We start from the raw sequence: 12,247 nt of genomic DNA on the forward strand, positions 1-12,247 counted from the left end.
CAAAAGAGAAGGGCCGAGGAAATGTTTTCTCTCTCGTAGCGCTTCCCAGGCAATTTTCCCCCCATTTTTAAAGAAAATAACGCCATAATTTTTTAATTGTCAGGGCATCGAGGTATTTTAGAATTCTCTAGCAAGCATTAGAGGTCAACAATCCTGTATATAAACCTTCCATTTATGCCCCGGATTCAGACCCTTCCACAACCCTGCCCTCCATGGCAGTGTTTCCAAATTCCTGACTAATGTTAATCTTTGAATTCGAGAAAGAACAATGAGAATTGGAAAGAATTCTCAGGAATTTCTAAAAATGTAAATTGTTTTATATTCGTGTAATGCTTTACTTCTAAAATAATAAATCATCACCATAAAGAAAAGATTTTTCTATGACAGCATCACATTAGAAGTTTCAGAGGTTTGTTTTTTAATAACAAAAACAAAGTAATAAATTCATGTTTTTTAATCATCGCTGTCCTCATGTCCTTCCGGTGGTCTGTGAGGCCCCTCGAGGTCTAGTCCTTGGTAACCTCTCCCACTTCCTCTCCTCGTCGGCCCTCATCCAGGGGACACTGCTCCAGCCACAATGGCTTCCTTGACCTCCGCATATGCCAGGACTGTTCCCTCTGGTCAAACACTCAAATCTGGCATCTCCACATTGCACATTAGAGTCATTCAATAACTATTTCTTGAAAGAATAGGGACTAAATTGGGAAGATTTACATTTAGACAATAAAATGAAAACTCTTTAGAGTCCCATTACATTGCACTGCAATTTTGCCCCCATTGGATCTTCATGACATTCCTAGTGTAAATAACATCTAGAAGATTTCTGTTTTCAGTGCAGTGCTTTGCACAGAAAAGTCACTAAAGAAATATTTGATAATTTGTGAAAGAGATGTAAACAATAGATATAAATTAGTCTAATGTACGTCAAATCCCGTAAATGCCTTTGTAATTACTGCTAGTTCTAGACAAGTCTCTCCTTATATGGCCATCTGTTCTAATTGTAGTAAAGAGAAGTAAGCAAAGCTTTGCCTTGAGATGATATTGATTTTTCACTGGCATTTATGATTCCTGCTTTCTCTATAAGTTCTTTAAGCCTTTTTGGTAAGATTTCAAGATCCAGAGTCTGATTAAAAAATAAATACCCACATACATCTATTCTTTTTCTTTGTTTTATACGAATAAAACCCTAGTTTTTAGCTGGACATATAATATAAAAACAAAACAAAGCAAAACATTCCCCTGCATTTTTGCAAATGACTGTGACCATAAAACTATGTTGTAGTCAAGGGAATGTTAACATAAGCTATTACTTAAAAGAGAACCGGAATGTACTCTTGGCTTTGTTTGTTTTCCTGCTCCTTCTTCTTTTCCGTTGCAAACTTGCAGATACAAGGGCTGGAGCTCTAGCTGCAGTTTTGGATCGTGAGGAGAAGGACCACACCCTAGTAGATGAAGGGTGACCTGGAAGGGATGCAGATTTCCCAGGGTTTCATGCAGCAGAATCATCATACTAACCCCCTGATATTTTACTTCTGGCCTTATATGAGAAAGGAATTTCTTTCTTACTAAGTCACTTATTTTAGGACTCACACAAAATTAAACATAGTTTTACATTACGCATTACAAAAACTATCCAGTGCTTGCAACTGTAGAGCTAAAAGTAGCCTCTGCTGCACCATTCAAAACAGAACAATAGAAAGTGTTTGCAATGATAAGCAATGATTTTTATTTTTTACATTTAATTTCTTACATTCATTTTAGAAAAACAGTTGTATCTCTAATAGTACTTTTACTGATGAATACAGTATGACCAAAGCATTCTTTGAGCGATTGTGGAAAAAGTATTTATTACTGAAAACAAATGGCCCACTCAGTTTACATTCTGCACATCCTTATCACAAGCATGAAAGGAAGGTCCAGTGTCAGAAGTAGAGGCCGTTCTCCTTCATTGACACACTATGTCAGAAGAGAGTCATTGGCAATTAGAGGTCCCATAGTAAGAGATTTTTAATCTCTTTTAATCCCATTCAAAATAAAGGTTGCCCACAAATATGGGAATGCGTACATTTAAAAAAAAATCATTTTTTAAAAGAAAGTCTATTTATCTTTGTTGGTATTCTCTTAGACATTTTGAGGTTTATTTAACAACATTATATCTGCTTAACGTTCAAATTTGGACACACTGGATTTCTGCTGCACTCTTATGAATAGTTAAGTGTGCTCTATAAGTAAACACATTAATTTATTCTATTACTACACTTCCAAAAAGCCAGGTTCAATTAACTTGGTATTTACTTATCATTAAATATTTTTTTGTTAGAAAAAATACACAGCATATGAAACTCTACGATTTTCATGAGTTAAAGACAAATTTTAGAACTCTCAAATAACATTTCCAAAACAAGTATCACAGTTTTTATATTAGAATAAAGTACAACATGCACAACACTTTTTTTGTTTTTATATTGAAAATGATTTGTTGAAATTCTGATGTAGAAATCAAAACATAATTACTTCTAATAATGTTTCTTCAGGAATTCTGAAAAAGAATTGGTATTTAAGCAAAAAAAATTTAATAAACAATATTTTAGTTTCACTTACTTATCCACTCATTTGATACACATCTATTTCTCTTTGACCCTGGTCAATGGCCTGTGACAGGAGACTGTGTTGTGGGATATCAAGAGGGCATCTTCAAAGAGACTGATTGTCAGAGAGGAAACTACAGTGAAAATGGCTTAATTTTTAAGAATTACCCATTTGTAATTTTAACAAATGGTTGACCCACAAGATTTTCACTTAAAAGAATTTGTCCGATGCTACCTGTTTAAAAAAGAAACTAAAAGAATGAAGAATGGAATCTCATAAATAATCAAACACTTATACAATCAGAGTGATTAATCCCCCTTTATATTTTATGTCTGTTGTATGTCTTAATTTACTGAAAGGGACTTATTATAAACATTTTTTCATGAAGTTATATGAGATTACCTTTCTTTTCTGAGCCAACAGACTCATTTCTTTGAAGTATCTATTCATAATAATGAATGAGCATGCGCAGCACCCCTGAGCATGTATGTCATTTAGAGGTGACAGGGTAATCAGTGGATAAAAACAACCCATTGTACAGCTGTCTTCCCAGACCCTCTGTGTACTCTCGAGGACTCTCACGAAAACCTTAGATGTACTATCTAGGGACTGAAGAAAGACCATGAATTGTCTTTAGTCTGAGCTGGGTCTAATTTACTATCCTTCGCATAAAGGTTGTAGTCTAGCCTACTTTCATGTTTTATGAATAAAGTTTTATTGTAACAAAGGCACTCCTGTCATTTATGTATTATTTATGGCAGCTTTTACACTACAATTACAGAGTTAGTTGACTAGTTGTAATGGAAAGCAGATAACCCACAAAGCCAAAAACATTTACTCCATAGCATTTAGAGAAAAATTTTGCCAACTTCTGATATAGTGACAATATGAAATTGCAATAAGCACTTGCAAAGTATGGTAGACATAATTATGAGCGAATGTAAACCTTAACTCAGAATAAGAATATGTCTTATATCTATGTATACATAAAAACAATTGTGATAAAAATTTGTTACTTAACAAAAGAAGAAAAAACTATTCACCTTTTTTCTTCTCAAAACATATTTCACAGTGAATACTATTGGAGTCATAGTATCTACACTCACTTTATTACTAAAATAAGCTAAATGTGACTTTTGCTGCATAAAGTTTGCTATGTTTGAAAGAATACAACTAGACCCAAAGTGTTTTGGTATTTTCACACACACACACACACACACACACACACACACACACACACACACACACACGCACACACACAAAACGATAATTTGGTGGTATTTCCTTGTACTTAAATGAGTTGCTAGCAGTCAGTTGTGGAAATAAACCTTAAACTAATGAAAGCAGTATGGCTTGAGTCTCAAAGAAAAAGAAAGAAAAAAAAAAAGTTGGTCTTCCTCATCAGTGTGCAACAGTCTCCTTGGTTTTAGATCTCAACAGGATAGGAACATTTCTAAGTAACCTAGGAGATCACAAACTGTTTACTCCTTGTGAACTTTCTCTTTTATGTGATCAGCGCCCTGCATTAATCTTTTTAAGCCATTTACTGCTTGGGGTTCACTTCAGGTAGTTGTGTCCTTCTTAGATGAGGTCTCAATGTGAGAACTCAAAGATGTGTCTCACCAAGTGACTCTTACCTACTTAAATACCTGGATGATTGCTGTGAGAATATTATAAGAATACACAGGTATACTCACTATTGGGCTACTTCATTATCAGCTTTGCTCCCAGGTGCTTTTCCATCATCTTTGTGCTGTTTTGTGTTTTTCACACAGAAAATTTTTCATTAGGATTTTACATAAGAAACTATCTAAAGAAGTAATAATATGTGACCTATGCTATTACCTGTCCTTAATACTCACCTTCTAAACAAAAATAATGGAATAAAAGAGAGACCACTCCACTTTCTATTTATTGTGCTCCAATATCTATCTACCCCACAGAGAAAGAGGTTTTACAGAATCTTGGAAGACAAAAGAATTCATGGTTTAATTTGGTAAAATAAAAGAATTGAATGCACACATAAAGGGAGTTCCATGTGATATTACATTGCTGATTGAATGTGCTTTACCTGTTTTAAAAATCAGTACTTTTGATAAAACCTGTTTCCAGATTCAGACTAGATAACAGTACAGTTATCATTTTTAACCCTGGAGGCAAAGTAGAATCAATTAGGAAGCTCTTAAAAAATACAAATGTCAAGAGCCATATCCATAGGGGCACTAATTTCCTGGCAATGAGTTTTGGGTTAGGCTCAGACATCAGTATTTTAAACATTCTGCAGGATAGTGTAATAGCAGCCAAGGTTGAGAAAAAGATGGATAATGAAATAGACAAATAAGTCTCCATTTGTAGCTTCTATTTTGGAAAAAAAAAAAAAACCTTATAATTTATAATTACCTAATTTTTTCTTTACCTGAGTCACAATTTGTTTCCACAACCATTTTTTCAGAGCTTTCCTCCTTTGAAGTTGAGCATAATAATGACCAATGATTGCATCTGCCTTGCGTTTGCTTGGTCTCTGGTTTTCTGAGATGCTATTGCTGAGAAATGTGGAGAAAAGTAAATCAGAGTTTTTACAAGGAATGATAGATATGCCAAAGTTCTAAATTTCCTGGAGTCAGATAAAAATGAATTCTAACACCCAACTCATTTTTTATCACAAAAATACTGAAAGAAAAATGCATCTAAATTGAAGGATTATCGAGCAAAGAATAATCCAACACATTTTAGCATTTTCTGGGAGTGATTTAAGATACATTTCGTACAAACTGAGCAATAATTTATTTAAAAAAATAGAAATGGGGGAATATTTGAGTTGTGTTCTGCTATTGAAAGGAAAATCTGTTTTAAAATAAATGCTTTTAAAAATCTATTTCCATCTGTATCGTGCCATCTAAATATTCAGCTGTCGGACATTTGAAGAAAGAATCATTCAGTGCTTGGTTTCGGAAGGAATCTAAAAACAAGTACTATGGTTAACCTTAAAATTTGCTTCAGTTTATACTATGTCTTCTTTTTACTATGTTAGCTCAATTTGGTTGCAGATTTACAAATGATTGCTACTAAAGAAAAATTAGTGTGTCTGGAGCCAGTGGGTATGATATTACTAGAAAGCCCTATCTTCTAATCCATGGGCCTGGTATATTTTACTGAAGAATATAAATTATTTTTAATGAAACTGAACATTATCAAGGGTTAACAATTTAGGACTAAGTAAATAAATTGTTAACAGTGAAAATATAAGTGTACATTAAATAATCATAACGTTTGTTAAAAATAATACATTTGCTTTACCTATCTCCATTTTCAATAAGGGACCGAAGGTATTTTTTTTTAGGAAGTTGATCCAAGACTGAAATGAAGTCACTGGCGAAAAGTTCATCGGCATGTCTGGCATTCCTAAAACAAGGAAGAAAAGATATCCATTATTTTGAAATTATTTTTCTAAAATATTATTTTGACTCAATGAATAAAGAAAAAACTTATCAGCTTATTACAAAAGCATCTTATGCACTTAAGTCCAAAAGAAATTTTCTAATAACTGAGTAAAAGATTTTTTTTGTCACGTATAGCAAGATATTTTCTATATTTTCAGCCCAAAATGTTGAACAATTAAAGAAATTAGCTTTTTTAGAAATATATCTCAATATTAATTAATGCTCCCTGATAGAATCTGTAAAACTAAGTCTTTTCTGAGAGATGTTGTTGGGAAAAATATATTTAAATTCGTTTGTATTAATTAATTAATTAATTTATTTATTGTGCTTTATTCTTCTATCATGCATAAAGACATATATAAGAAAAAACTATCTTGATTTTATCAAAGGCTTTATTATGCCTTTTGCTATTTCTTCTCTAAAAATATGTGGAAACAAAATATCCTGAAATGGAGAGGATCTTAGGGTCTATCAGCCCAATTTTCTGTTCAGATGAAAAAGATTTTACGTTTTTGTCTTCAATATTGAGTTATGCTGTCTATACTTGAATGTTGCTCTTGAGGAATGGCTCTGTCCATGAGTGGCTCTTATTATTAGACATCTTTTCTTTGCATAGACATAAAACTCTTTCCTTCCAACTTCCTATATTATGGAATCCTAAATGCTTTCCTAGAGCTTTACTAGAATTGGTACAATTACTGATGTTGACCTTTTATATAACAGAATGCAAGTGAATGGTTTGCTCATCCTCGCCTGTCACAGCCTCAGTACATGAGAATCATGTGCAGTTGCAAGACCTGCAGTATGTCAGGTTGGATGAAGCCACGGCCCATGGAAACCTGCAGTGCAGTGCTGTGGGAGTAGCTTTATGGAGACACAAAAATAAAACATGTATATTTCAAAAAAAAAATACAGGTTTTACTATAAAACTCAATAAAACCGAACTCACCTGCCATTTTCAGGAAATACATTTCGTAAGATGTCAGTGTCTGCTTTGAATGAAGTTCGATCAACTTCACTCTCTTCTTCCAATGGTACTCTGATATCCAACATATTAGAAAAAAGACAATAGATGTATAATACATTCTTTTCTCACAAGACAATGCTTATGAGTTTACAGTCATTTGAAATAAGACACTCAAAATCTTGGAAAATACCGCCCATTCAGAAAATATGGATAGCATCATGACTTATGTGGTTTGAGAGTATCAATAGTAAAATTTTTGTTCATCCCACACGATAGATGCATGTAACTTTTACAAGTTGTATAAGTCAAGCATACGAACTACTCAGTTCAATCCTGTCATAGCATTAAGCAAAGTACACTTCCTTTGGAATGCCTTCACTTTGCAAAGTTAAATTTCACAAGAAGAAAGATTTTCTACAAAATAGAAACTTTGAAAACAACGTAATATTTAACATAAAAACTGGGACAATTTGTATATTCGTTGATGTTTATTTGGCTCAAACATTCCTCAAGAGCTGAGGGTTAACTGTTTTTCCTTCTCTAAGTTCCTAAAATTTATTCAAAGTTTCATTTATTCAAATTATTACATATTATATATCACAATTTATTCAAAATGTAATGTATATGTCTGCATTGATCATGTCTAAAGAATCTCTCCATTTCTGAATAATCACTTAAATTCAATGAATTTTGTAGGGCCTTCTGGTTATAATCCTGTGTACTAGCACAATTTTAGTATGGAATAATCATGTTGATTCGACATTGAAAAATTTGTCTTAACATATCGACCAAAGGTTCAAATCAATAATGCATAATTTTAAAAAATCGAGTCGTCTGAATGACGGAAAGAAAATTCTCATCGAGATGAAGATGGAATGTTTGACTCTCTGACTCGAAAAGAACTTACCTCAAAAAACGTGCTTCAAAAAGAGGCCAGGCCAGCATTTGTGAGAAGAGCATACTGAGAACTATCAGGCTCATGAGGAGCTGGGGCTTCCCTCTGGTTTCCATCTCTGCACCTTGAAAGGGAGGAAGTCACACTAGATTTTCCAACCACAGATGTCACCAGCCAGGGAATCCATTTTTTGGTTTGTTTTTAATTCATTGAGGTAACATTTGTTAATAGCATTACATACGTTTCAGGTGTACAGTTCTAGGACACATCATCTGTACGTTGTACTGTGTGCTCACCACCCAAAGTCTACTCTCATTCCGTCCATATGTTTGACCCTCTTTACGCTCTTTATCTGCTCCCCACTCCTCTCCCCTCTGGTAACCTCTATACTGTTGTCTGTGTCTATGACTTCGTTTGTTTTGTTCATTTGTTGCTTTCTGTTTTATGTCCCACACATGAGTGAAATCGTATGGTTCTGGTCCTTTCTGTCTGACTAATTTCATTTATTATTGCATGATACGCTCAAGATCCATCCACGTTGTTGAAAATGGCAATATTTCATTATTTTTTACGTCTGAGTAATATTCCACTGTGCACATGTACCACTACTTTTTTTATTCAGTCAACTGTGGAAGGACACTTAGATTGTTTCCATGTTTTGGTTGCTGTTAATAATGCTGCAATGAACATAGGAGTACAGGTATGTTTGTGAATAAGTGTTTTCCATTTTTTTGGTAGGTAGATATCCAGGAATTCTGGGTAACTAGCAGAGGTTTCTGAAGGTTCTTGCAGAGTTCAGAAAAACATTTTTGTCTTATAGAAAGCTTGAAAATGCAGTATAGTTTCTATCTGATCAATTTGTGCTTGAATGATAAAGATCCCTTTCAACTGCTGCCTATCCGTCATCCGGCACATGTTGGCCCAGTTATATATTGAATGCCATAGTCTTACATTGCTAGAAACAACTTAGGGGCCATGTCCTTATTAGAGTTGTGGCATCCAAGTTTAGTATCTTTTCTAAGTTTCAAAAACCTGATAATTTCTTCTACTTTAAGTTTTTGCATCTGATTAATATAAAACTAGGGTATCATGTACTTAATATGTGTGTGTATATATATATATATATGCATTTATATTTCTATATCTATTAGCATAAAAATTGTTTTATATAAACATTTCTTTTTCCACTTTTAATGTTAGATATTACCGGGAACTGATTTTCATATACCTGGGCTTGAACAACTTAACTCTATTAATAGTGAAAATTAATACCAAAAAAATCACTGAACCACTTATTACAGTTGAAATAATTTTTGCCATAAAAAGAGAAATGTATTAAAACAAAGCTTGTGTTTTTTATATCTAATCCATATACACATTATATTTCTAAATAGTTTCTGAATAGAAACTTAAGATTTCACAGTCTATTTCTCTCTGTATATAAAAACCACAGAATGTAAACTTAAAGAGGAAAATAAATGTTTCCTAGGTTCACATAAACAACAAATGACATAGAAAAAACAGCACTTAAAAAACGAGTTGAAAATTTCAAAATCAACTATATCAACTAAATTCTTTAGTTAAAATTTTCTCTTCAGGCAAAAAAAAATACACTGAATGTATTATTTAAAAAATATTATCTAGTAATAGAGCAAGCAGGAAAAGCATCAGTCAAACAAAATATTTCAGAAAACCCTTTCATACGCGAAATGTTGAGGCATTTATATACTTACCAGGTGACTTGAGAAACTTATCTTTGGCTCCACGAGTTCTCTGCCCTTAGAGCTGAACCAGAACTTGGTTCTAGCTAAGGGTTGGATGTTATTTCCAGCAGCTGCTTTTCAGTCTACTCTGACCAGCATTTCAAAGCCTATCGTTTTATAGGGCTTGTACTTAGGGTTGAGCAATCACAAGCTCTTTGATTGACGTCATGCAGAACTTCCACAGGTTGAGTAGGACTAGAAGTTTTTACTTAATTGCCATTATATCTGATTTATATAAATTTGTAGTGACTTCAAGATCTAAGAGATAAAGTAGAATGTTCTCTTCTGAAATAAATTTAAAAAGCAAGTTTAAGGTGAAATATTTTAACCTTTAATTAGCAATAAGGATGTAAAAGAATGATTAGTGTTATAGCCAGGGCCACTTGAAATCCTTTCAGAAAATAAGAACTTTATCTACAGGAATAGATTGAGAAAGCAGCAAAGACTTAGGTCCATGACACTTACAAATGTATAATTCTCCTTTGTTATAAAGCATCAATTCTTCCAGTACTTTTTAAAGAAAATGTTATGCTGGTCATGTAGATCTTGATTCATATAATTTTTCTTGAGAATTATCTTAATTTTAAAAGCATCTAGAAGAAAATTTCCATCTTTCTACTACTACACTTCTTTTATGTTGAAACTAATCCCAATGAAAACGTTTCAAAAAAGCTCAAAGATAGTAAAATAACATGCACACTCTTGTAAAAAGTAGTCATAGTACTGCTATAGAATAACATCGTTTCCAATGTACTGCCATATATATAATCTCAAATAATTCAAAAACTAAATGATCAGACTGTCCACCTCTGGGGATTCCATTTTCCTTTCTTTTAAAAAGTTATGCCCATCATTTTTATAAGTCTTTGTACTATGCAGAATTATTTTTTCCCCATTCCAAAACACACCTACATCCACACCAGCTTTGAACATTTCCAACTAAATCACTTGACAGGTGGTTGCAAAGAACCAGTTGGAAAGCATTTATAGGGCACTGTGCTCTAATAACTACTTAATTTCTATTTGTGGGTTTTTAACTAAAAGTAGCTTACCATATATTTAACCAGAGTTTAAGCTAAAAATGCAGCCACATTAACAATATTATGGATAACAATGTAAATGCCATCTTTCTTTTTATTTTTCAAATTTTCAGTGTGTATTCTTTTACATTTTGTTTGTAAGTTCCTCTAAAGAAAATGGCTCAAAAGCCCCTTTCTTTCTTCTACTTTAAGATTTTAATGTCCATTTGCTTCATTCAAAGTTATACTGATGCAATAAAAGAATATTCTGCTAGGCTTAGTCATATTTTCTAATCTAACTACAAGAAGAATTAAATGATTTAAATTTCAAAATATTTGGAAATTTGTTTCCCAGTTGACAGCTCTGACTTAAGCCGGAGTTCCTATGGCTTAATTCCAAGAAAACTTTTTTTTACCTGAATATTAAAAACTAGAGATCAAAATGGTGTTCAAATGGAGTTTTTTCTCCTTAGCTCTTTGCCACCCAATTCTCAGTGAAGCAATTTTATTCAAGTATAGCAATGGCAAAAAGTAAGTTGGTTGAGAGTCACAGAAAAACTGATGCTGAGTGATAAGCGGAAAAATCCGAAAGAAAAAGACATAAAAGTTCACTATTGTTTGCTCTAAGGGACCAGTTCGCATTCACATAGAGTAACTACAGTCTATTTTCCCACTGGTAAAGACGCGTTCTCCCATTATAATAATAAACCACAAAAATAAAGAGAAATAAGTCAATTGTATTGCCTCTTGATAAAAAGAAACTAAAGAACTGTAATTTTTTCAATAAACTTAAACTAGAAAGCAATACTGAATTTTAAAATGAGATCATAGCACCATCTGCAGGTTCAAAGTCTTAATTTACAGATTAAAAAGAGTTCTTTTTTTCAAGGAAATGGATACTAATCAGAGATTCTTTAACCAGGTAAAATATGGATGGTTCCAGAAAAAAAAACAATGGAAAAAATACTATAGCTAAATTTATTCTGAATTCTTTACTATAAAACTTATTAAATACAAAAATACAAATGTGAATTCACTGTTTAAATCAGCTTTTTCCCTACTTTGACATATCTTTCAATAATTTCCTCACATATTTAACAAAACCTACTTTCTATCTCAAGGCTTCTCAGAAAGTGATGTTTATAAGAAGAGTTATTATTCTTTCATACAGTTAGAACAAAGATCCTTCTTGTACGGATAAGTAAATTAATGTCCAGAGAGTTTAAGTAATGTTTGCGAGGTCAAGCTGGTGGTTAATTATGAATATGGGATTGAAAGCTAGGTCTTCTAATTTTTGTTTGTTTGTTTTTTCGTTTTTTAACTTTTATTTATTTATTTATTTTTAACATTTTATTTTTTATTTTTTTCCCCTCCCCTCTGGTCCTCTCCCTTCTGAACAATAGTCCATTGTCCATGTCCATGAGTCTCTGTTTGTTTGTCTGTTCATTTGTTGCTTTTAGGTTTATCTCCCACATATAATTGATATCATGCGATTTTCAACTTTTTCTGTCTGGCTTATTTTGCTTAGCATGATTATCTTGAGGTCCATCCATGTTGTTGCAAATGGCAGTATT

The 12,247-nt window shown here is 32.9% G+C and overlaps 1 protein-coding gene across 1 annotated transcript in view; it reads right to left on the reverse strand.

Moving 5' to 3' along the window:
* Positions 1-4,286: 4,286 nt before the first annotated feature.
* LOC102898593 (VIP peptides-like) overlaps positions 4,287-12,247 on the reverse strand; it is a gene marked incomplete at its 3' end in the record, with an annotated part of 44,938 nt that continues 36,977 nt past the window's right edge. The window contains exons 2-6 of the mRNA XM_025049482.1: positions 7,904-8,015; positions 6,979-7,068; positions 5,887-5,991; positions 5,006-5,132; positions 4,287-4,342 (exon numbers count right to left, since the gene is read on the reverse strand). Of these exons, the coding sequence (XP_024905250.1) occupies positions 4,287-4,342; positions 5,006-5,132; positions 5,887-5,991; positions 6,979-7,068; positions 7,904-8,007 (482 nt within the window). The remainder of the gene's footprint in view (positions 4,343-5,005; positions 5,133-5,886; positions 5,992-6,978; positions 7,069-7,903; positions 8,016-12,247) is intronic.

The sequence above is a fragment of the Pteropus alecto genome, unplaced genomic scaffold (assembly GCF_000325575.1).
Source record: "Pteropus alecto unplaced genomic scaffold, ASM32557v1 scaffold176, whole genome shotgun sequence".
Classification (NCBI taxonomy): Eukaryota; Metazoa; Chordata; class Mammalia; order Chiroptera; family Pteropodidae; genus Pteropus; species Pteropus alecto.